Source organism: Squalius cephalus, assembly GCF_949319135.1.
Source record: "Squalius cephalus genome assembly, chromosome: 18".
NCBI lineage: Eukaryota > Metazoa > Chordata > Actinopteri > Cypriniformes > Leuciscidae > Squalius > Squalius cephalus.
The window spans coordinates 25,496,074-25,516,812 of record NC_137139.1 but is presented as its reverse complement, the minus strand read 5'-3'; the positions used below and the strand labels follow the sequence as shown (position 1 = coordinate 25,516,812).

At 37.4% G+C, this 20,739-nt stretch overlaps 2 protein-coding genes across 2 annotated transcripts; one reads left to right on the top strand and one right to left on the bottom strand.

The window, feature by feature from the left end:
* Positions 1-39: 39 nt before the first annotated feature.
* On the bottom strand, positions 40-4,089 carry armc1l (armadillo repeat containing 1, like). The gene is made up of 7 exons (XM_079848663.1): positions 4,015-4,089; positions 3,089-3,253; positions 2,296-2,387; positions 1,902-2,091; positions 1,677-1,793; positions 1,485-1,559; positions 40-736 (listed from the first exon to the last, which is right to left on the bottom strand). Exons 2-7 carry the CDS (start codon positions 3,239-3,241, stop codon positions 545-547), a joined length of 819 nt encoding a protein of 272 aa, XP_079704789.1. The 5' UTR covers positions 3,242-3,253; positions 4,015-4,089; the 3' UTR covers positions 40-544.
* A 67-nt stretch (positions 4,090-4,156) lies between these two features.
* Positions 4,157-11,260, top strand: mtfr2 (mitochondrial fission regulator 2). Its single transcript, XM_079848660.1, has 8 exons — positions 4,157-4,234; positions 4,552-4,714; positions 4,841-4,945; positions 5,606-5,730; positions 6,804-7,021; positions 8,220-8,511; positions 8,589-8,772; positions 10,409-11,260. The coding sequence occupies exons 2-8, from the start codon at positions 4,643-4,645 to the stop codon at positions 10,451-10,453; spliced, it is 1,041 nt and encodes a 346-aa protein (XP_079704786.1). The 5' UTR covers positions 4,157-4,234; positions 4,552-4,642; the 3' UTR covers positions 10,454-11,260.
* The last annotated feature ends 9,479 nt before the right edge of the window (positions 11,261-20,739 follow it).

Sequence of the window (20,739 nt, the reverse complement as noted above, 5' to 3'; positions counted from 1 at the left end):
ATGAGTCATGAAACAAAAGTCATCACAAAAATCAGCACAGACTTTTTCCTTCCAAACCTTTATTTTACACAAAACAGCATCAAACATGTATTTAATCTGTTTTTCAATTGTTTCCATTTTAGATGAGACTTGGGACAGATACTTTCCCCCTTATAATACACCAAAATGGAACTATTTACAAGAAATCAGGTGGACAGAAAATACAGACAAACTTGACAGCAGAAACAGAAAATTTCTGATCCCTAAGAGGGATGAAAGACATGTTTTCATTAACATATATAAAATGTACAACATGACCTCAACATCTACAGTTTTCCATACCGAGTTGTGATGTGGCTGAGATCTCATACATCAGATGGAAGCTGATGCTTTGTGCTCAAACTGAACGAAACCTTTTGTCGCTTGTAGAAGCACATTTGTCAGTTCCTCGACCTTGCCTAGTGCTTTAAGCTCTGACAGTGGTGCGAGTTGCTCTTCTAAGCCAATCTTCCTTAAAAATGTTGAGGTCCAAACTCAGACAGGAAAAGCCTGTGAAACTCAAGCTTTACCAGTAGAAGGTTTTAGTGAGGAAACTGGCCGCTGTGTTCAGCCAGCTGCCACCGGTGTCTTGTTTAGCACCAGTGCGAGACACTGCGCGGTCAAGCTCTTTCTCTGGACTCTCGTCCTCTGGCAGGTAATCTGGCAGCTGGGAATTTTCTTCCACCTTTGAGCCTGAGGTGCTGAGTGGAATGAGAACCTGTAACCATAGTACAGCCATGTAAATAATAAATGACATAGTAATAATTTATATATATATATATATATATATATATATATATATATATATATATATATATATATATATATATATATATATATATATATATATATATATATATATATATATATATATATATATATATATATATATATATATATATATATATATATATAGTGGCTAGTTCAAATCACTGTATTCCAGGAAGGGTGTTTATGAATTTATAGCAGTTATATTACAGCTGTATAACTTTCAGCTATTATTGTAAATGAGCAAGTCAACCCAATAAATCTAACAAACTATGTTTTAACTTTTGAAAATATGTTTTTTAATACAATTGATCTATTTCTATTACTTTTATTTGTATTAAATTTTATTGTCATCAAATATAAACATAATTTAATGATGACAATGAAAAGCATGTCAAATGTACATTATGAATGAACATTTGCATTAATAATACACAAATTATTATTTAACATTTATAATTAATCATATGATTTATTAATCTTTTTTATTTTAATACATTTTAACATAATAATTAGCATTTATAATTAACTATATAATATTTAATTATCTTTTCTATTATTTTTATTTTATTACATTTTAAATACACGTAAAAATTTGACCCGACCAGTTTAGCGGCAGGATATTGTTGAGCCATGGATCATCATTCTCAATGTAAAACATATTTAAGCACATACTTAAAAGCAACAGAAACACCCACCTCTTCTCCATTTTCATTTTTCACCACCTGTTTAACTGAAAGCCCTTTTGTGGCGGCAATAGCAGTGGCCAGACTCTGAACAAAAGACATTTGCTTATTAGTTTTTCATGCACATAATGAGAACAAAGTTGCTTTTATTAGTTGACTCTCTCCTCACAGAAAGAAGAATATAATGTCCTGAGCTATATGTACCTCGGTGGGCAGGTCAGCACGGATGCGTACAGTACATCTCTTCAGCGCCATCTGGAATGTGAAGCTGATTACACCTTTGACCCTCAAAAGGGCTTCTTCACAGACACCTCTCTGATCCTGCCAACACAATACCACATGTGATTTTACTCAGTAATGTGCATAAATAAGAGAGAAACCAGGTACGATTAACAAAGAGCATGCATGACAGCTAGATATAGTACATACTGCCCCATCCAAGCCTTGTATGTGCAGGGTCACTGATTTGGCTTTCTTGTTTGAGCTGTTGATGAAGAACTGTGGTTTGTTGTTCCTCTTCTTTCGCTCTGGAGTCTGACAAGCCTGTCTCTGTGTTTGAGCACTCAACACTCCATGCACCTCTTTTGCAAGGTCTGTAATATCAGTCGTCATGTCAGTCCTTCAAACAGTACAAAAGGGGGAAAAAGATATAAAACATCATTAAAACAAGATTTTAAGAATAAGGAGGATTGATGTATTGTGCACAGTGATACAACGAAAAGTAATTTGATTTTGAATTTGATTTTATGGTAGTTTCAAGATATTAAAAATAGATCTTAGATCACTTAATCTACCAGTAAATAAACTAAAATAATAAAATCACCTTTCCATCAGTGTCTCCAGGCTCACCATCATGCCAAGCTCATTTTTCATGGTGTTGATGTTGCGGGGCGCTTCAGCCAGGTACCGCAAAGTCTGAGGAGACATCGCAAGAGAGGTTAGTGCTTTAAGAGAGGCCATATTACACCCTCTTGATTTTGCTTTTGGGCTCTACTAGAATAGGGTTTTTATGCTAGAATGTAAAAAAATATAAAAAATTTATTGTTGCAGCACGTTTTGTTCTGGTCTCTATGAAGTACCACCTTCCAAAAAGCACAATTTGCTCTGATTGGTCGGCTGGACCAGTGTGTTGTGATTGGTTGTCACACCCCTTACCATAACTGCAAGTTTCAACACATTAGGCTTGTTCGACTTGAACCGGCGCTGCACAGACCGATCGGTTTATGACATCAAAGTACCGCGAGAGCAATTCAAAAGCAAAGGAGCTGTCTACTTTCTATTCGCTCTCGCGGTACTTTGATGTCATTCACCGGTCGGTCTGTGCAGCACCGGTTCAAGTCGAACAAGCCTACTACTAATGCAACTCAACCAGGCCTCATCCCTTTTTCTGTGTATCCCTTGGGTGGGAATTGTTTAAATGAGGGATATTGTGACATGTGTGTTCCTGTTCAGAAACCACACTTAAGGATATAGAGAATAACTCTCTTTGGAGTGACTTAAATTTTGCAGACCTTTTTCATGCTCATAACACACTAAAGAAAGTTGAAAATGTAAAACAAGCATAATTGGATCCTCATTAATAAACAAAGTTTTTGTGCATTGACAAATCAGTGTACCTGGAGGGTGGCAAAAAGCACTTTAGAGTCTTTATGGTCTAGAAACAGCACTAGTCCGGGAAGGCAACCCTGGTCCTGAACAATCGCCTCCCGATTCTGTGGTTCTGATGCCAAGTCCCGCAGCTGTGTGACTACTGATAATGCGTCCATCATTTTTGTGGATACCTGAAACACCAAGGGATATGAAGACAAATCATTTAAAACATCTGATTTTTATGTATTGTGATCATAACTTATATGAGACAGAACAATTTTAATAGTACATTAATAATAGACCCTTTAAATAGCATATGTACTAAATATGGTGGCTGTATTTTTTTTTTTTTAATGTTTTATTATATAGAGCAGGGTTCACCAATCTCGGTCCTGGAGGGCCGCTGTCCCTGCAGAGTTTAGCTCCAACACACCTGTTTGAAAGTTCTAGTATGCCTAATGAGACCTTGATTAGCTGGTTCAGGTGTATTTAATTGGGGTTGGAGCTAAACTCTGCAGGACACCGGCCCTCCAGGACCGAGATTGGTGAACCCTGATATAGAGCTTTGACAAACATCTTTCAGAAAGGGCAACAGCTTCGGTCATGTGACCACTGACACAATTGTATTTTCTGCATTTTCAACCATGTGTAAAATACATATTTGAAGTCCTTCTCAAAAGTAATTTTGGTGGAATTAAAAGAGTTCACAGAAAACAGGTAATTACAGCACAAAAGCTGCAGACACTAAGAACCTCGAGACAATCAGTTCCTTAAACAGTAACGTTAGTGTGTTAGCATGATAGCTACATAACGTTAGCTGGAATTCAGGTTTTGCGGAACTTTACATCTCTGTAATTGAAAGAAAATCTATTTTTATTCATTTTAACCTTCTTATATGTCATACTTTGTACAATATGTTGATTATGAAACTATAAAATCACAGTGTACTCACCACTGCCGTTACTTTTAACAGCGCACAGTCGCACACACAAAAAAACAAAACTTCCCACTGCTTCTGTTCAAACAAAACGATTGGTCAAAGGAGCTGACGACGTTTCTAAATCGTTCAAGCTAATTGGCTCTTACCCGCCTCTCCGGACCAATCACAAACGCTCTCAAGCAAATAGCTTTATTTGAGTTTACCTGCACGGAAAGCGTGATACAGGGAAGAGGTAAAGTAAACAATACGCGTATCTTTGTAAATATAAACGCCATTTTATTAATAATACAATGCATAGGTGTGTTAATTAGATTAACGCGCAGATTAACGTATAGGTTTGACATACGCTTGTGTTCTGACGCACTCAGTGGTAGGATAGTGGATGATGCTGATAAGTAATTAGTGCTGTAACGTTAGTTAATTACGCTTATTTTGCATATATGCTAGCACTATGCCGTTCGTTTTTTCCCTCGTTATTTCTTCGAACGTCGAACGTTTTAACGGCGTTTTGGTGGAATTGAATGGAATGCAGCTGATTTGATCCCTCAGGTCACGTGGAGAAGTTTGCTGCAGTGTGTGTTGGTTCCGTTGGTTCATCTGTCAGCAGAAACCCAGCGTGGAAAACACAGGGATACTGTCAATGTCTCTGCTGGAAGACATCGTTGATCTGCTGAGATGTGTCCTGGAATATTTTGGAGTGCCACCTGACATGGTAAATATAATTAATTTAGTGTGACTATTTGCAAAAACAACTCAATAAACGTGATTTTACATGCTCTTTAAGTGTAAGTTATTAATGCAGCTTTTTAACTGTACATCTTGAACACTGTTGTTGTAGTTGGTTCCAGTATGGGACAGTACACATTGTGGACAGTACCGCAGCGTAGTCCGAATGATTGGGACAAACCTTCCTCTCTGTCCTCACCCACGGCTGCGGATCCAGGTAACGTTACTGTCTTTGAGAAAATGTGTCTTCTGTTATGTGTATTTAAAGATTCAATCAGAAATAAATTTTTTCTTATTTTGAGAACGTTTAGAAAAAAATAATTCAATAATATATACTCACATCAGTTTTTTTTTGTATTATTTATATTGTATTTAATTTTTAATATTTTTTATTAGTATTTATACTTTTAGTTTTCATCCTTATTTCAGTTTTAGAATTTTTGTTATGTGCTTTTGTCATTTCTTAAATTTATCTTGCTTTTATTTTTTTGTTTTTCATTTTTTCATCTCATATTTATATTTTATGGACATTTGTTGAAAGCACAAAACAATAAAAATGTGTATACACTACAGCATGTACACCTTTAACTTATATTTGATAGTTTTTTATTTATTTATCCCAAAGGTGCTGTTTAGCTGTTATTAAAATTAAATAAACTGTTTTTGCATATCAGAGAAAATATATAACATAAATTATAATTCTTTTATAACTGGCTGGCTCATTTTGTAACACTAGCATAATAAGGCATAGGTACAGGCCAGGACATTACATGCATGTGTTCACTCGGTATAAATTGTTAATAGTCTCTTCACATGATACAGGCTTTGAAGGACTTAAGTGCACATTCACTAATGAGTTCTGATTCTATGTTTCTAGATTCCTCTGCAAACATTCAATAGACAAGGGTATATTGATGTGTCAGTGGAAACGCCAGCCATTCCTACATTAGCGGATGTGCTTTGGCTGGTGGAGGATGAAGGAGACAGCCACACTAAATTCAGGTAGTCACACATCACCAGCTGTATGAACACAAAGGTGTTTATTAATAGCTCACTGACGGTCTCTGTATGAGTGCTAAATTTAGTTCTGAACATAAGTTTAGCCCAGGGGTCGGGAACCTTTTTTGACCAAAAGCCATTTTTTCATTTTTGGTTAATGCATTTTTCCAAAAGATAATTTTTTTTCCAATAAAATTTCAACAGTAGTAATTATTAGGTCCATAGACAACTAAAAACAAACAAATATTCAGCAAACAATAAATAAGTTGGAATTAATTGTGCAGGGCTTTCACTGTGAGGTTGAGTTATAAATCCTCTTTGTGTGAGAGAGAGAGAGAGAGAGAGAGAATGAACGCACACAATACTTGCATCTACTGTGTTTACGTGAATACTTGACTTGGCATTTTTATATATTTCTGTGTTTATTTGGCCGTTTAGGCGTGCAACCGAAGACAAAGGCTACTATGCTTGTCCGTGTTGCGCTCGGAGCGTGCGCACTTATTCGCGACTTATTGCGCTTTTAATATTTCTTTTCAATATAAAGCACAACCTGCTCTTTTCTTTCTCATTCATTCATGTTTTGTTATTAATAACTTTAAACAGAATCGTCAACTTAAATCTGTGCGGTTTATCAAAAGCATGAAACATTTATAGGACATAAAGGGTCTCTGCGGCAAAAGTGAAAGTACCAGCGGGTGAAATGTTTCGAAATGTCTCTTTGCACAGCAAAGGACCCATTTCAATAAAAGGATATATTAAAGTTTATATAGCCTACTTTTACATTTTTGCCGCTGTTCTAAAATCTAATTGACTAGGGTTAGGGTCTCTGAGCCGATCTCTGTTGATGTCTTAATTTTTTTATCGATCGTTTGTTGGTAAATGGTGAGAGACCTTGCAAACCACATTATTTTTGCCAAAGAGCCAGGTGTGGCTCGCGAGCCATAGGTTCCCGACCACTGGTTTAGCCTCTTATGAGATTTCTTGATGGATTCTGGTCTTCACGAGAGTGTGTATACCGTAAGTTTTGTTTTGTGGTGAAAGTTCAGTGTCATCATGCCTTTCCATGTTTATAACAGAACTGCCGTCCCTCTGAGGAAACACTGTGTACAACAAGGTTTTGAGATTCCGTCATTGGGGTGTGAACGTTCGCTGTCCGTGTCTGTTCCGGGTCAGAGGAGAGGCAGGGTGCTGGAGCAGGACACCCAGCCGGAAGCCCTGCAGAAGATCTCAGCTCTGGAAGAGGAACTGCAGAAACTACGAGCACAGATCGCCATGATAGTCACAGTTCCGGCAGGTACCGTATGCTGTATGCCAATGCTGTGACTGACAGATTGTTAGAGATTCTGTAAATGCAAAAATCTCATAAAATAAAAAGGCTATCTGTGGTAGCTACCAGTCATATTTTTAGCCACAAACTCAAATTCACTGAGATAAGATTGTAATTTTTATTTCTGTTTATAGTGCTTAAGGGGGTCCAAAGTTGGAAATTCTGACTGTTCTGTTCTTAGCTGTGTGTTTCAAAGGTCCAATACAATATTCGAAGGACCCCCGAATAGATATTTTCGGTTTTGTCTGCTGTAATTATGACAAAGCTGCTTATTAACAGAAACTAAGAATATTGATTAATCAAATTAATTAACGACAATTAATTTTGTGATTCCAAAAGTTTTAGGAACTGTATGTTCATCAATAAAAACAATAGTTAAGGAAGGGTAAAAAAAAGATATGATTTTAGTATCCAGCGTTTTTATGTGCTTTTTAGCATTTTAATTTAGCATGAAAGTTGCTCTGAAATCTATTCATAATAATTTAATAAAAATGTTTATTTAGGTTTTATAAATGTAGTAATTGTTTAAAAAAGTTTTTTTTTAATTAATTTGATTACTAAAATAATTTATTAATTTAAATACTTGGAGACTTTAAGTCTACTGGTGTCGCACTTGCAATTGTCTGGCAAAAACAAGTAACAACAAAATCATTTCAGGCTGATCTTGATAATGTGAATTTGTGACTGTGTCGATGTCATTCAGGCATTACAAAAAAACTATTGAAGGATAGAGCAGTTAAAACTACATATAACCCCTTAGAAATCTTGCATCCCATGGAAGTAGCATAGCTCCATTGCTCATTCATTTCACACATGATTTAAAGTTTCTTAAAGGGACAGCAAAAGATAATTAAGGGGAAAGAGTCTAAATTGACTGTTTTTGGAGCAAATAATCACTTGACTAGTGGAACGCAGAGGAAAAATATGCATGCATCACTTTGATACCTTGTAATAAAATAAAAAATATTGCTTCTAATAATAATAATATTGTTATTGTATAGTCGGATTGAATGGGGAAAATGTTTTGTCCTTAGCTAATTGCATGCCTGAATTAATTGATTAATATTAGTGGATGTCAGGGACTAAATAAAATTATAAAAATTTTAAAAAACTTTAATGTATCACCCTGATACCTTTTTATATCCATTGCTCATGTGTCTCTTAGGCCGTGCTCTTCTTCCAGCTGATCCAGGCACTCCATGCTCTACTCTACCTATTCCTATCCTCACTTCCACTCCTGTCTGTCCTCCGCCACCACCTCCACCCCCACTTCCTCCTCCGGCTTTGGCCATCTGCACGGAGGGGTCCGTGTCGGAGGTGATTCGACAAAGACAGGCAGCAAAAAGGGAAAAGCTTGCGCAGTGTGATCCATCTCCGGGTACGGCGCCTGCTGCCCTGCCCTCCATGTTAGAGGTGCTGCGAGACCTGAATCAGGTCAAACTGCGTTCTGTCGAGAGGTATGAATCTAACGGCTTTAAATTCAAAGCACGTCTAAGTTTGAAGCTCAGTACTGAACGTGGGTTTGTATTTGTAGATCTCCAGGTGGAACTCCAGTAAGGCGTCGGAAGAGTAAAGGTGTAGCATGTTCATCTGACCCTGCAGCTCTCATCGCAGAAGCACTGAAAAAGAAGTTTGCACACAGAAAGAGAGACGATTCGTTTGGTAAAGAGAACCGCTCAGCTGAGCCCTCTCCTTTTAGCAGTCCAGACACTCCCCGGGTAGGTGGTCTTCCTCTTTTTCTCTTAACTTTATTTCAGATGACAGTGGTACAGTAGGAGGGGTGTTATTTTGACTAAGTACTCGATAAATAAAACAGCTGAGTATTTGGTGGTACATGGGGAAGATGAAATGAGATATTTGTCAGATGGCGTCTTGAGCTGTTACATCATGTAGTACAGTTTTGTCAACATAACGAACAGTCTGTCAAGTTAACAATATGGACGGAATATAATCATGTGTAAGCCAACCAATAAAACCGCAAGGTATCATCCAAAGTGCCATTGTACCTATTGAATGCATTTACGTGCACAATCTTACACCGATTATGCTTTATAACTTGACAAGTTGTAAGTTCATGTAAATCACTTAAACGCAGCTTTTAACAGATAAAAGTTTATAACGCTTTAGGGTAAAAACGGAATGCAAAAGCTGTGATTTAATTAATTAAATTTGGTGTGCGTTTCAGAGTGAAGCGCGGCACTGTTCTTTTACTCGCAAGCGTCTCATGATCCAGTGTTTTCAATGGCTCAAACCAAGTCTGTTGACAGTAAATGCTGCTAGACGCTAATTCATATCGGCATCTGCTCTGAGTTTGGGTCACTTATTGTGTGCATTTGGGAAAGCAGTAGGCCTATGCGCCGACCATCTTCCCAAAATTGTAATGAGAAGCACTTGTAAACCGGCTGTTGTCAACGAGAACCTGCGGCTTTCTTGCATTGTCTTGCATCTGTGTGTTGTTGTGCATGTACATGCACTCATTGCTGTCACTTCCGAGTAGTAAACTCCTCAGATTATAGATAAGCACATTTATTGGAGGTTTGTGGAGGGTGGGATTGGAGTTTCTGAGTGGCAGAAAAAAAACAAAAAAACATAGTTACCCAACCTGAGATATTGATGCTAAACTAGCAGGGAGCAGGATTGATGCTGTATTTTTGAGTGTAATAATAGGAATGTCTCATTTGAACCACTAGGGGAAGTGTGTCTGTCCAGAAACTTAATAGTGTTACATTTAGACCAGCAGAGGGCAACATTTCATCTCAGTGCAGCAGCCGGCGCATCAGCATTGATTGGCAGAATATAAAAAGTTTAATTATGAAAAAAAATGATTTCCTATTAAAGTGAGAGTTCACCCAAAAATGTAAATTCTGTCATCATTTACTCACCCTCAAGTTGTTCCAGACCTGAATGAATCTTCTGCTGAACACAAAAGGCATTTTGAAGAATGTCGGTAACCAAACAGTTGATGGGCCCCATTGACTTCCACAGTATTTTTTTTCCATACTATGGAAGTCAATGTATTCTGTGTTCAGCAGAAGAAATGAATCCATACAGGTTTGACACAACTTGAGGGTGGGTAAATGATGAAATAATATTCATTTTAGGGTGAACTGTCACTTTAATAGCAGTTTATGAGCACTAATGATTAAATTAAGCTCTTTAATGCTCAGATCTTAGTATATCTATCTGAAACCATTCACCATTTTCCAAATTTTTCCTACACTTGTGTTGGTGTAGCACTATTACACAATACTTGGACAGAACCCTTGACGTTTTGCTGTAAAATGTAGTTGAGAATGCAGTTTAATGATAATGCATTGTGCGCTGTTGTGACTTTAGTGTCGTATTGGTTTACAGATTCTCCATCACACCAGACGCAGCCAGGGACGCATTCACCTTTGACCCTTGACCTTAAAGTCTTCCAGAATCAAAGTTGTCATGGACTGATGTGACGGACAGATTTTTTTTCAGTGCTGGTCTGTTTTTTCCTTTTCCCCTTTCTCTCTGAATTTATCACATGGGCCTCCATCTGAAAACACTACGCATGTTTTTGAGTTTTTACGCAGGCATTGTAATTTTTGTACATGCTTATGTTTATTTGTAAATATTATATACAAAGGACTTCTGAATGACTAAATCAGGTATTGATACAGGATGGTAGTAATTATGTCATGGGATGCTAAAAACTCAGTTTATTTCAGCCACAAATGTAGTATATAAAAATGGTTTGATCTATGCAGCACCTCTTTTATACTTTTTTATTTTTATTTTTTATTTAAAGCCTTGTTGGACAAACCAAAGTTCTCAAAACAGCTTACCAGTGATATTTTAAGTTTTAAAAAAAGGTACCTACTTTACTAATAATTTGTTCATCCATGTGTCTGCTGTATTTGTCCTTGTGTCTTTAAAATATCTGTGTATGCTTTTCCTCACAATTGCAAGTTTAAATTCTGACTTTTTTTCTTAGAATTGTGAGAACTTAGAAAAGTTGCAATTACCTTTTTAATTATTTTTTTTATTTCCAGGCAGAAATAAGCTTCCATACAAACCTTGGACTTGCAATCTCTCGTTTCATAAAAATGTAATTGATACTAATTTGCGCCTCAGTTTTCGTTTTGTTACAGGGATAATAATAAGCAAGATGTGTAATGTAAGCGGGCAGCCATTAATTATTGCAAAATAAACCCGACTGAGTCTTGTATCACCCTGAAAGGGTATATGTGATAATGATTGGCTAACTGTACATTATTTTAATAATTTTGAATATATATATATATATATATACATACATACAGTGGAGAAAATAGTTATTTGATCCTCTGCTGATTTTGTAAATTTGCCCACTAATAAAGAAATGAAGGGTCAATCATTTTTATGGTAGGTTTATTTTAACGGATAGAAACAATATCAACCAAAAAAAAATCCAGAAAAAAACACATGTAGGTTATAAATTTATTAAAGGGGGGGTGAAATACTATTTCATGCATACTGAGTTTTTTACACTGTTAAAGAGTTGGATTCCCATGCTAAACATGGACAAAGTTTAAAAAATTAAATTGTACGTTTGAAGGAGTATTTCTGTGCCAAAAATTGTCCTTCCGGTTTGTCACAAGTTTCGGAAAGTTTTTTTCGAGTATGGGTATGTGTGACGTCAGATGTAACGGAATTTCCTTATATGGGTCCTAAGGGCACTTCTCCAGTAAGATCGCGGGCGCGCGCGCACTCGTAGACCAGAGCAAGAGAGCAAAAGCAGTTCGCCATCAAAGTGCCCTGCCCGGCTTTTGGGAAGCCAATGTCACCAAAGAAGTGTGTTTTTGGTTGCCAGGGCAAGACAACCCTGCACAGATTCCCAAAGACAGTGGATGGAGTTTGTTTTTCCTGAGCATAAACGGAGTTGTGTAGACTGTTGTTCCCTGCATTTCGACGATGATTTTTTTATAAACAAAGCCCAGATCGACGGATTTGCAGATCGTCTAATGCACAAGGATCGAGCAGTCACAATGATAAAGGTTCGGTGAGTAAAACTGCTTCTATTGTCTCTGTGTGTTGTTACTAGCTCGGCGCGTTAGCACAGCTTTAGCACACCGCCCACAGGGCCCGCCTCCAGCCGCTCGGTTTTTTCCGGAAAGACTCGGTACAGCCTATCTTTCTTTTATAAATATAATAAAACTAAAGACTTTTTGGAGATATGAAGGATGCAATACTACTCTATAGGTACTCAAGATTAACAGGAGATTGAGTGAAAATGAGCATTTCACCCCCCCTTTAACATTTCAGTGAGTGAAATAAGTATTTGATCCCCAAGTAAAACCTCATTTAGAACTTGGTGGAGAAACCTTTGTTGGCAAGCACAGAGGTAAGACGTTTCTTGTAGTTGGTCACCAGGTTTGCACACACCTCAGGAGGGATTTTGGTCTACTCCTCTTTACAGATCCTCTCTAAATCCTTAAGGTTTCTTTGGCTGTTGCTTTGCAACTCGAAGTTTCAGCTCCCTCCACAGATTTTCTTTAGGATTAAGGTCCGGAGACTTGCTAGGCCACTCCAAGACCTTAATGTGCTTCTTCTTGAGCCACTGCTTTGTTGCCTTGGCGGTATGTTTGGGTCATTGTCATGCTGGAATACCCATCCACGACCCATCTTCAGTGTTCTGGCTGAGGGAAGGAGGTTCTCGTCCAAGATTTTACAGTACATGGCCCCGTCCATCAGCCCGTCAATACGGTGAAGTTGTCCTGTACCTTTAGCAGAGAAACAGCCCCAGAGCATAATGTTTCCATCTCCATGCTTGACTGTAGGGATGGTGCTCTTGGGGTCATAGTCAGCATTTCTCTTCCTCCAAACACGACGAATTGAGTTGATGCCAAAGAGCTCAATTTTGGTCTCATCTGACCACAGCACTTTCTCCCAAGCCTTCATTGGCAAACTTCAGACGGGCCTGTACATGTGCCTTCTTGAGCAGGGGGACCTTGCGGGCGCTGCAGGATTTCAATCCATTGTGGGGATGTGTGTTACCAATGGTTTGCTTGGTGACTGTGGTCCCAACTGCCTTGAGATCATTAAAAAGTTCCTCCCGTGTAGTTCTGGGCTGATCCCTCACCTTTCTCATGATCATCCTTACCCCATGAGGCCAGATCTTGCATGGAGCTCCAGACCAAGGGCGATTGATGGTTATTTAGTATTTCTTCTCACCAAGCTTCTTGCTAATGGTCTTGTAGCCCATTCCAGTCTTGTGCAGGTCTACAATCTTGTCTCCCTGATGTCCTTTGACAGCTCTTTGGTCTTGCCCATGGTGGTGGAGAGGTTGGAATGGAAGATACAGATTCTGTGGACAGGTGTCTTTTATACACATAACAAGCTGACATTATTACTTTCTTAAAGTGACAGGACTAATGTGTTTCACATGGGCACATAACCAATCTGTGGGAGGTAATCAAATATTTAATTCACTCGATCAAATGCTAATCAGTTTATAACCTTTATATAATGTGTTTTTTCTGGATTTTTTTGATTGATATTCTGTCTCTATCCATTAAAATAAACCTACCATAAAAATGATAGACTCTTCATATCTTTTTAAGTGGCCAAACTTACAAAATCATCAGGGGATTAAATAATTATTTTCTCCACTGTATGTGTGTGTAGATATATATCTGTTATGAAAGTACTATCATATTCAAGACAAAGGCATAGCCTAGCACATAACGCACTTAAAAAGGGCATTAAGTGAAAAAATGCATTAAAACCACTGATGGTGATTAACATCATCAGTGTTAAGCAAAAAACACATGCATGTTAATTTTTTTATTTTTTTGGTATAAAAACACTGAATGTGCACCGTGTGTACCTTTTGACCCTGACCTAACAACTTTCTCAAACCAGTATGTGTTTACACTATTGTTTTCAGGCACTGTGTGGGTGGATGCTTGTTTGATGGAATAATTGCATCGTGTTGTGTCTGTAAACCACATCCTTCCAATCACTAAAGGTTATCATGGAGAGGATATGCTGGTCTACCGAGACAGGAAATGGTTACACGCTGAAAATCTGATTGATCCTTTGCTTCCGTCAGACATGTTTTGATGTTAGCCTGACAGGAGGGTGTTCAGAGTGGAATATTGTAGTGTAAAGTCTCACCCCCACTGCTATATCTGGCATATGCTTTCTATTTTTGTTTATCTTCAGAACTGCACCTGGGCTAATGAGAAACTTGTGGACTAAATTTAATGCCCCCACGTTTCCGTAACACATGTTTGTTTGTTGTTAAGTTTGGCAGGAAAAGGATGATGATGATGATTGTTGTTAATACCACAAATAAAAAGTCAATGTTACCAGAAAGGAAATAAATTTTTCCTAGGCCCTGTGATTTTTAAATGATAACCCTGCCTGTGGCCTGGTGCATCCGTTGCATATTGTAGCTTTCCTCCTAAGGATTTGAGCAATGTAAGATGGCTGAAGCATTTGGGGACATTTTTTATTACATTTAAAAATTTGAGTTTTGGTTAACACTTTAGTTTATGGTCCAATTCTCACTATTAACTAGTTGCTTATTAGCATGCTTATTACTAGGATTTCGGGCTGTTTATTAGTCCTTATAAAGCACATATTAATGCCTTTATTCTGCATGACCTTATTCTACATTCCCAATCCTACCCAATACCTAAACTACCTTACTAACTATTAATAAGCAGTAATTAGGAGTTTACGGCAAAAGTCATAGTTAATAGTTAGTTAATAGTGAGATTTGGACCCTAATCTAAAGTGACCGAGTTTTGTTAAAATGGTACAAGACTGAGTTGCGTTGTTACCTTTTAATCATGATTTTGAGGTCATAAATTTGTTAGTGTATTACTAAAACTTGACAAAATGAATAAAAACAGATTTTTACACTTACAGAATTTGTAGTCTTTCTCTTCCATGCAATCAGAAGCAGTTTTTTTTATTAGCATTAGCATTTAGCAAAATGTTTTTTCTTTTTACATTGAGTATTTAATGCAACGTATATTTTTAGATGTTACGTTTTTTGATGTATCACCATTTGTGTTAAGATTTCGACTGTTTTTATTCACGTAAATACTCTTGTGTAGTCTGTAAATAGTAATTTATTTTTAATGTACAAATAAAAGTACATACTGTATATTCCATTTTAATATGAACACTTAAATGCATGTATAATAATAAAAAGTATAGAGTAAATACAGATTGTTTCACTGAATTTCTGTACTCGAGGCGCAACCTTCATGAACAAAAATGATTTAAAGAACCACATGAGGGCGCTTAAGGATTGCCGCCATCGTTTGATCAGAAGTAACCCTGCAGAAACAGATCTCTAAATAACTGATGAACAGGGCTAGTTTACAGAGAAAGAGAGAGAAAAAACCCTACAGTGCAGAGATGTGATAAGACTGGGAAAAAAATAGGGCGAGGGTGTGAGGCCACGAAAGTTCATGAGTCTATGTCATTTTGAATTTGCATACTTGTATGAACTCATTTGCAATGCAAAGTCAACCCAAAGATTTAAAGGAACACTGCAATGTGATTGGCTGTTTGATTGGTCACCTGACGCACTCTTTGTTCAATATTTTAAACATTTACCTATTTACCTGGGAGAATAATTCCTTGTGGAGGGTTTCTACACGTGTGTGTGTCTCCAGAGTTGTTTCTGTTTGAAAAGCATGTGGAGGCCATGTTACTGAGAAGAAGCTAAACAAATAAAGGTCAGGGGTCACATTAAGGTATTTACAACACTGCTAGGTACTTGAACCTCAGACCTTGTTGAAAGCCTTTTTATTATTAATATTTGTATCACTATTTGTGGACCAACAGTAATTTTGAGGTTACAAAGTTACACTCTAAAAATGGCTAGGCTAAAAACAACACAGTTGGCAACTCAGCTCTGGCTAAATATTGGACAAAATACATGCATGGGTTGAAGTAACCCAGCAAGTTAGGTTGCACAGGTTAACCTAATGTCAGCAAATTTCGAATAAAATTTTACCTCATAAATGGTTATCATATCCATTTTTTTTTCTCACAGCAAAGGTTCACTTTAAAAATGGCTGGGTTAAAAACAACCTAATTGGCAACCCAGCATTATGTAAAAATTGGACAGAACACATGTTGGGTTAAAGTAACCCAGCAAGTTGGGTAGCAAAGTTTAACCCAATATAATGGGGTGATTTTTACCTCATAAATGGATATTATTTCCATTTTTTTATTGCAGCAAATTTTATTTAGTGAATTTATATCAATTATTTTTAATTATTTATCTTGATAAACAATTGATAAACAATTTAGGGAATGAATGGACATCAAACAAACAACATAAGAACAGTCTAGATCAAATAATTTTATTTGATGGCAAGTTCATTAAAACAGGAAGTGACAGGAGCAATAGATCGAGTGCGCTTCTGGCATCTGTGGGAAGAAGAAAACACGGCATGAACTGTATATCAGTTCCATAGATGACAATATTCGTTTTGGCAAAGTGAAACATATCCACTTTATATAAAAATATTCGTTTTTGTTTCCTCTGTCGGACATCTCACCTTCCGTCAAACACGACCATCGCATGATTATGATCAACGAATATGTTCACACGGTAAGTACGGCTGTGGCTGCCGATTTAAGACTCTGTAACGTTAGGCTACTTAAAACGTGTCGCTGCTGCTGTTGTCGCTAAACTCGGGAGATGATAGTTCAATATGTCAGCTTCTCGTCTGCCGTTCAACCGAACCTAAGAAACGGTAAATTTACTAAAAACGCTGAAACTAACGTTACAGATTATTTTTGCCTGTACAGTAATTATTTTTTATATACAATCAATTCAAACCTTAAGTTATTCCCAGAGTTCACCTCAGGACGTTTTCTCTCAGGACAGGAGACAAAATGACCGTTCCAGTTTTACATTTCAAACCAGCAGTGAGTTACTAGCCTATGACCCAGCAGGCTGTGTAGTTTGTGAGGAAGTGCATCATTTCTACTGTCAGTGAAATATAACGTAACCCAGCAGTGGGTTACACACAAAACTAACCCAACACTTTGAAAATAACCCAAAAGGCAGAACCCAGTAACCCAGTACACTGGGTTAAAAAAAAAACAACCCAACCATTTTTAGTGTTCATGTAACCTTTGACTTGCATTGTTAAAGAGCTCAGACTTCATGTAAATTTTAACAGGAGGTGCAAATGACATGTTTAAAGTCATTGGACATAATCTGTTTTTATGTGTGCATGTTACACAAGCACTATTTACACCCAACACACAAAGCCCCATGAGGCCTATTGTGACTGGTATGACCACATTTGCACTTGCACCTTTGTCAGGACTACACTTGATAATGTAATTCAATTTCTCTAGAGTTAAATTCATTTTAACATTCACAACGTGAACTGTATAAGCATCATATGTGCGTGTGTAACCTCCTTTCTGGTACTTTCCCAGTGAGAGTCATTTGAGTTTTTAAATGAGTAAGCCAATGGTTCTGGGAAAGAAAGGGTTAATTTTTCACTGCCCCCATCTCTTTTTCTCTCCTTTTCTCTTCCCTCTCTTTTTCTTTCTTCCTGTGACTCTGTCTCTTCCTGCTCTTCTTTTCTTTCTGTTTCGTTCCGCCACTGTACTTTATTTAGACTTTCATACTAACTCTGTGCACATCTAGCCCTTACACACATTCGCAAGTTTTATTTGTGGATAGTAGTGTTTAAATACTACTTTGTGCTTTTCACAGTCTCATGTATTTTTTATTTGCCCGTATAAACAGATGAAAGCACACCTGTCTCTATCACCTGCTGTTATAGCAATCATAAACATAATAGGTGTGTGTAAGAAAGAGAGAAAGGGAGAGACACTGCTAAGTGTCATGGGTCAGCTGTTGTGTGTGTGATTTCCACACAAGGAGAGAGATGATAAATAAAAAAAGGTGTTTCAATAAGATGAACCTGTAGGTTGAGTTGAGCTAGTTTGTCTGCTTTTCAGCTGTCTGCTTTAATTATTGTATTATTTTGGGTTTAATTAAAGTCAAATATTAGGTCACAAGCAATACAATCTCCTTCCGTGAGTACACACTGACTCACAGCGACTTACTGTGATGACTAAAAAGTTATGATTATGATCAGAACCATGATTATGAAAACATTTCTTGTTTCGGTGTATTTGTTTCTCATGGGTTCATGACAAATGTGTGGCATTACATTGAACTTGTTTAGAGAACAGCTTAAAGGTGAGGTGGATTTTTTCGATAATAAAGTACTAGTTAAACTATTCTAGTTTCTTATTACAAATGTAAGTAAGAAATTTCTAAATTGTTCACCCTGGAAAGTGTAAATATTGTGCTAGCAAAACATTGTTTGATTGAGAATTCCTACCTGCAGTATGCTTAAATATATGAGTGCAACAGTCCATTTCCGGAAGTAAAAATCCCATTCATTTTCTCCATTGGAGAATTGATTTTTAATGATAAGTTATAAACCTTAAAAGAAGACAGGCCTACTGTGAGGCAGGCCTCCTGTGTTACAAGATTGTTCAATAATGGTATATGCTTTTGTTGAAGCCATCAATCCGCATTCCTTTAACTTGTTTTTAAAATAATTATGTTTAACAGTGGAAATCCAGGTGAGAAACTAACTAGCCTATATCACCAAAGATTTTGCAAAGAAATCCACCAATCCGAGAATCGAAACAAGCAAATCACACCAAAAAAACTCTTTAACACCCACCCATTCCCAGGAAACCATGCAAATGATGTAATGGAGTCAGCCTTTGTGCCTAAATAAATGTGTGTGTATGTGTGTGTTTATTTTATAAATGAAATAAATATAGTTAAGCCCAAAATTCATACCCATAATCAATGACAAAGCCTATTTATTTATTTTATCACAGCTGTCAAACCGGTTTTTATAATTGGTGACAAGTTTTTTGCACATTTCCACTGGGATTTTGGACCAGTCCTCTTTTGCTTCGACCTCCAGGTCCTTGCTTCGCCATCCCTCTGGTCTTCAGTTCTCTCCACAGCATTATGTTCCCCCCACCATGCTTGACCACAGGAATGGTGTTCTTGTAGTTGAATGCTTCTCCTTTTTTACTCCAATTAAAAGCCTATGTCCAAACATCTTGAATTTTGTCTTGTCAGACCACATCAAAATCTTCTTCGTCTAGGTGAGCTTTTGCAAAGGCTAGGTGAGCTTTCCTGTGCCTGTCTAGAAGGAGTGGTGTCCTCCTTGGTCGGTGTGCCCTTGGAGACCAGCCTTGTGCAGTGTTCACTGGTGTGTCTGCCTTGAAATGTTGGTACCAGCCTTACTCAGATTATTCAGGATGGCTTTGCTGGTGATCCTTGGATTCTTCGTAGCCTCCTGCACTACCAGTCTTGCCAGGGCAGGGGTTCACTTTTGACTTCCTTCAACGTCCTTTTAGATTTTTTTTACTGTGTGAAACTCTGAAATTTCTAATAATGCTTTGCACAGTGGCCACTAGTACTTGAAAACATTTGGAAATACCTTTGCAGCCTCTCCCTTTCTTGTGAGCATCCACAATGCGCAACCGGAGGTCCTCACTAAGCTCCTTGGTTTTAACCATGACTTGCAATTGCCCAGAAACTGATTAGCAAACAGGTGTATCAGCTGTTCTGAATTTATAGTTGATTAGAATGCTCTAGAACATGCTAGAAGTTGCCAGGAGCATTTAGAATGGGGCAGAAAATTGCATCTCCTTAGAATTTTGCAATAAGATCTGGGATATGAATCATTTTGGACATGGAACATTTTGTCAAAATGAAAGAAAAAAACCCCACTATGTCTTGCAGTCTTTGCCCACATTCTTGTGTTATTTCCATTCAGAAGATACCCATTTACCAAATAATAACTCAAAATTTGGCTTGGGTCTTGTCCTAAGCTCTGGAATAAGCTGCCCCAGAATCTCTGCTTTCTCATCACTACAGACCAACTTATTTATTCACATTGTTTTGCAACTGATTGTTTATTCTTTCAATAGTTGTTCAGTTCAATTATTATCTGCCATGCTATATTTTTACTGTTTGAACGCCTGTCCTCATTGTTGTATTCTCTATATTACCTGTCAATTTTGGAAATTGTCTTTGAAAGGCGATATATAAATAAAACGTAGGCTATTATTAGCCTTTTATTATTACACAGTCTTATACCTTTTGACTTTTTGTCCGATTTTACAATATTGCCTCATAAGTTTGTAATGTTGTGATTCACCTTGTAGCTGGTTTGTTTGGTTCATGGCTTATAATGCTTAAAGACTTTTTAAAAATCCCTATGGGAAAATGAATGGGAAAAATACAGTATGGAACCAAGGTTGGTGAAAAACATGGACGGGCACTGTTGCATTCTATGGTGTGAGTTTGTGGTGGAACTATCTGTCTTTTATTTTTTGTTACCAGTGGCTAGTTAGACACCTGTTTGAAAACAAAATTTCTGTTTTACAGTTTTTGTGTCTGGAACTATGAGTATGTTTTTTGCATGTGTTTCAGTAATTTGTGAGACTGAAGGGTTTGCAATGGAAAGTGTGTGTGTGTTGGTGAAATAAACTTGGAGATGTCTAACCCTGGACTGACACAGGGAATATGCAATCTCATTTGACTTGCAAATCTCTATGCAAATGAGGACCCTGAGTAAGGGTGTGTCAAGGAGGTGGTCATGTGTCTGCCAGTTGTGTATGTGTGTGGTGGGGGGTTA

Coding starts and splice junctions, on each gene's coding strand:
- armc1l (XM_079848663.1), bottom strand. CDS start 3,241: ATGATGGACGCATTATCAGTAGTCACACAGCTGCGGGACTTGGCATCA. Junction 1,560..1,676: donor GTGCTGACCTGCCCACCGAG/GTACATATAGCT, acceptor TCTTTTGTTCAG/AGTCTGGCCACTGCTATTGC. Junction 737..1,484: donor AAAATGAAAATGGAGAAGAG/GTGGGTGTTTCT, acceptor CTATGGTTACAG/GTTCTCATTCCACTCAGCAC.
- mtfr2 (XM_079848660.1), top strand. CDS start 4,643: ATGTCTCTGCTGGAAGACATCGTTGATCTGCTGAGATGTGTCCTGGAA. Junction 4,715..4,840: donor TTGGAGTGCCACCTGACATG/GTAAATATAATT, acceptor CTGTTGTTGTAG/TTGGTTCCAGTATGGGACAG. Junction 4,946..5,605: donor ACCCACGGCTGCGGATCCAG/GTAACGTTACTG, acceptor CTATGTTTCTAG/ATTCCTCTGCAAACATTCAA.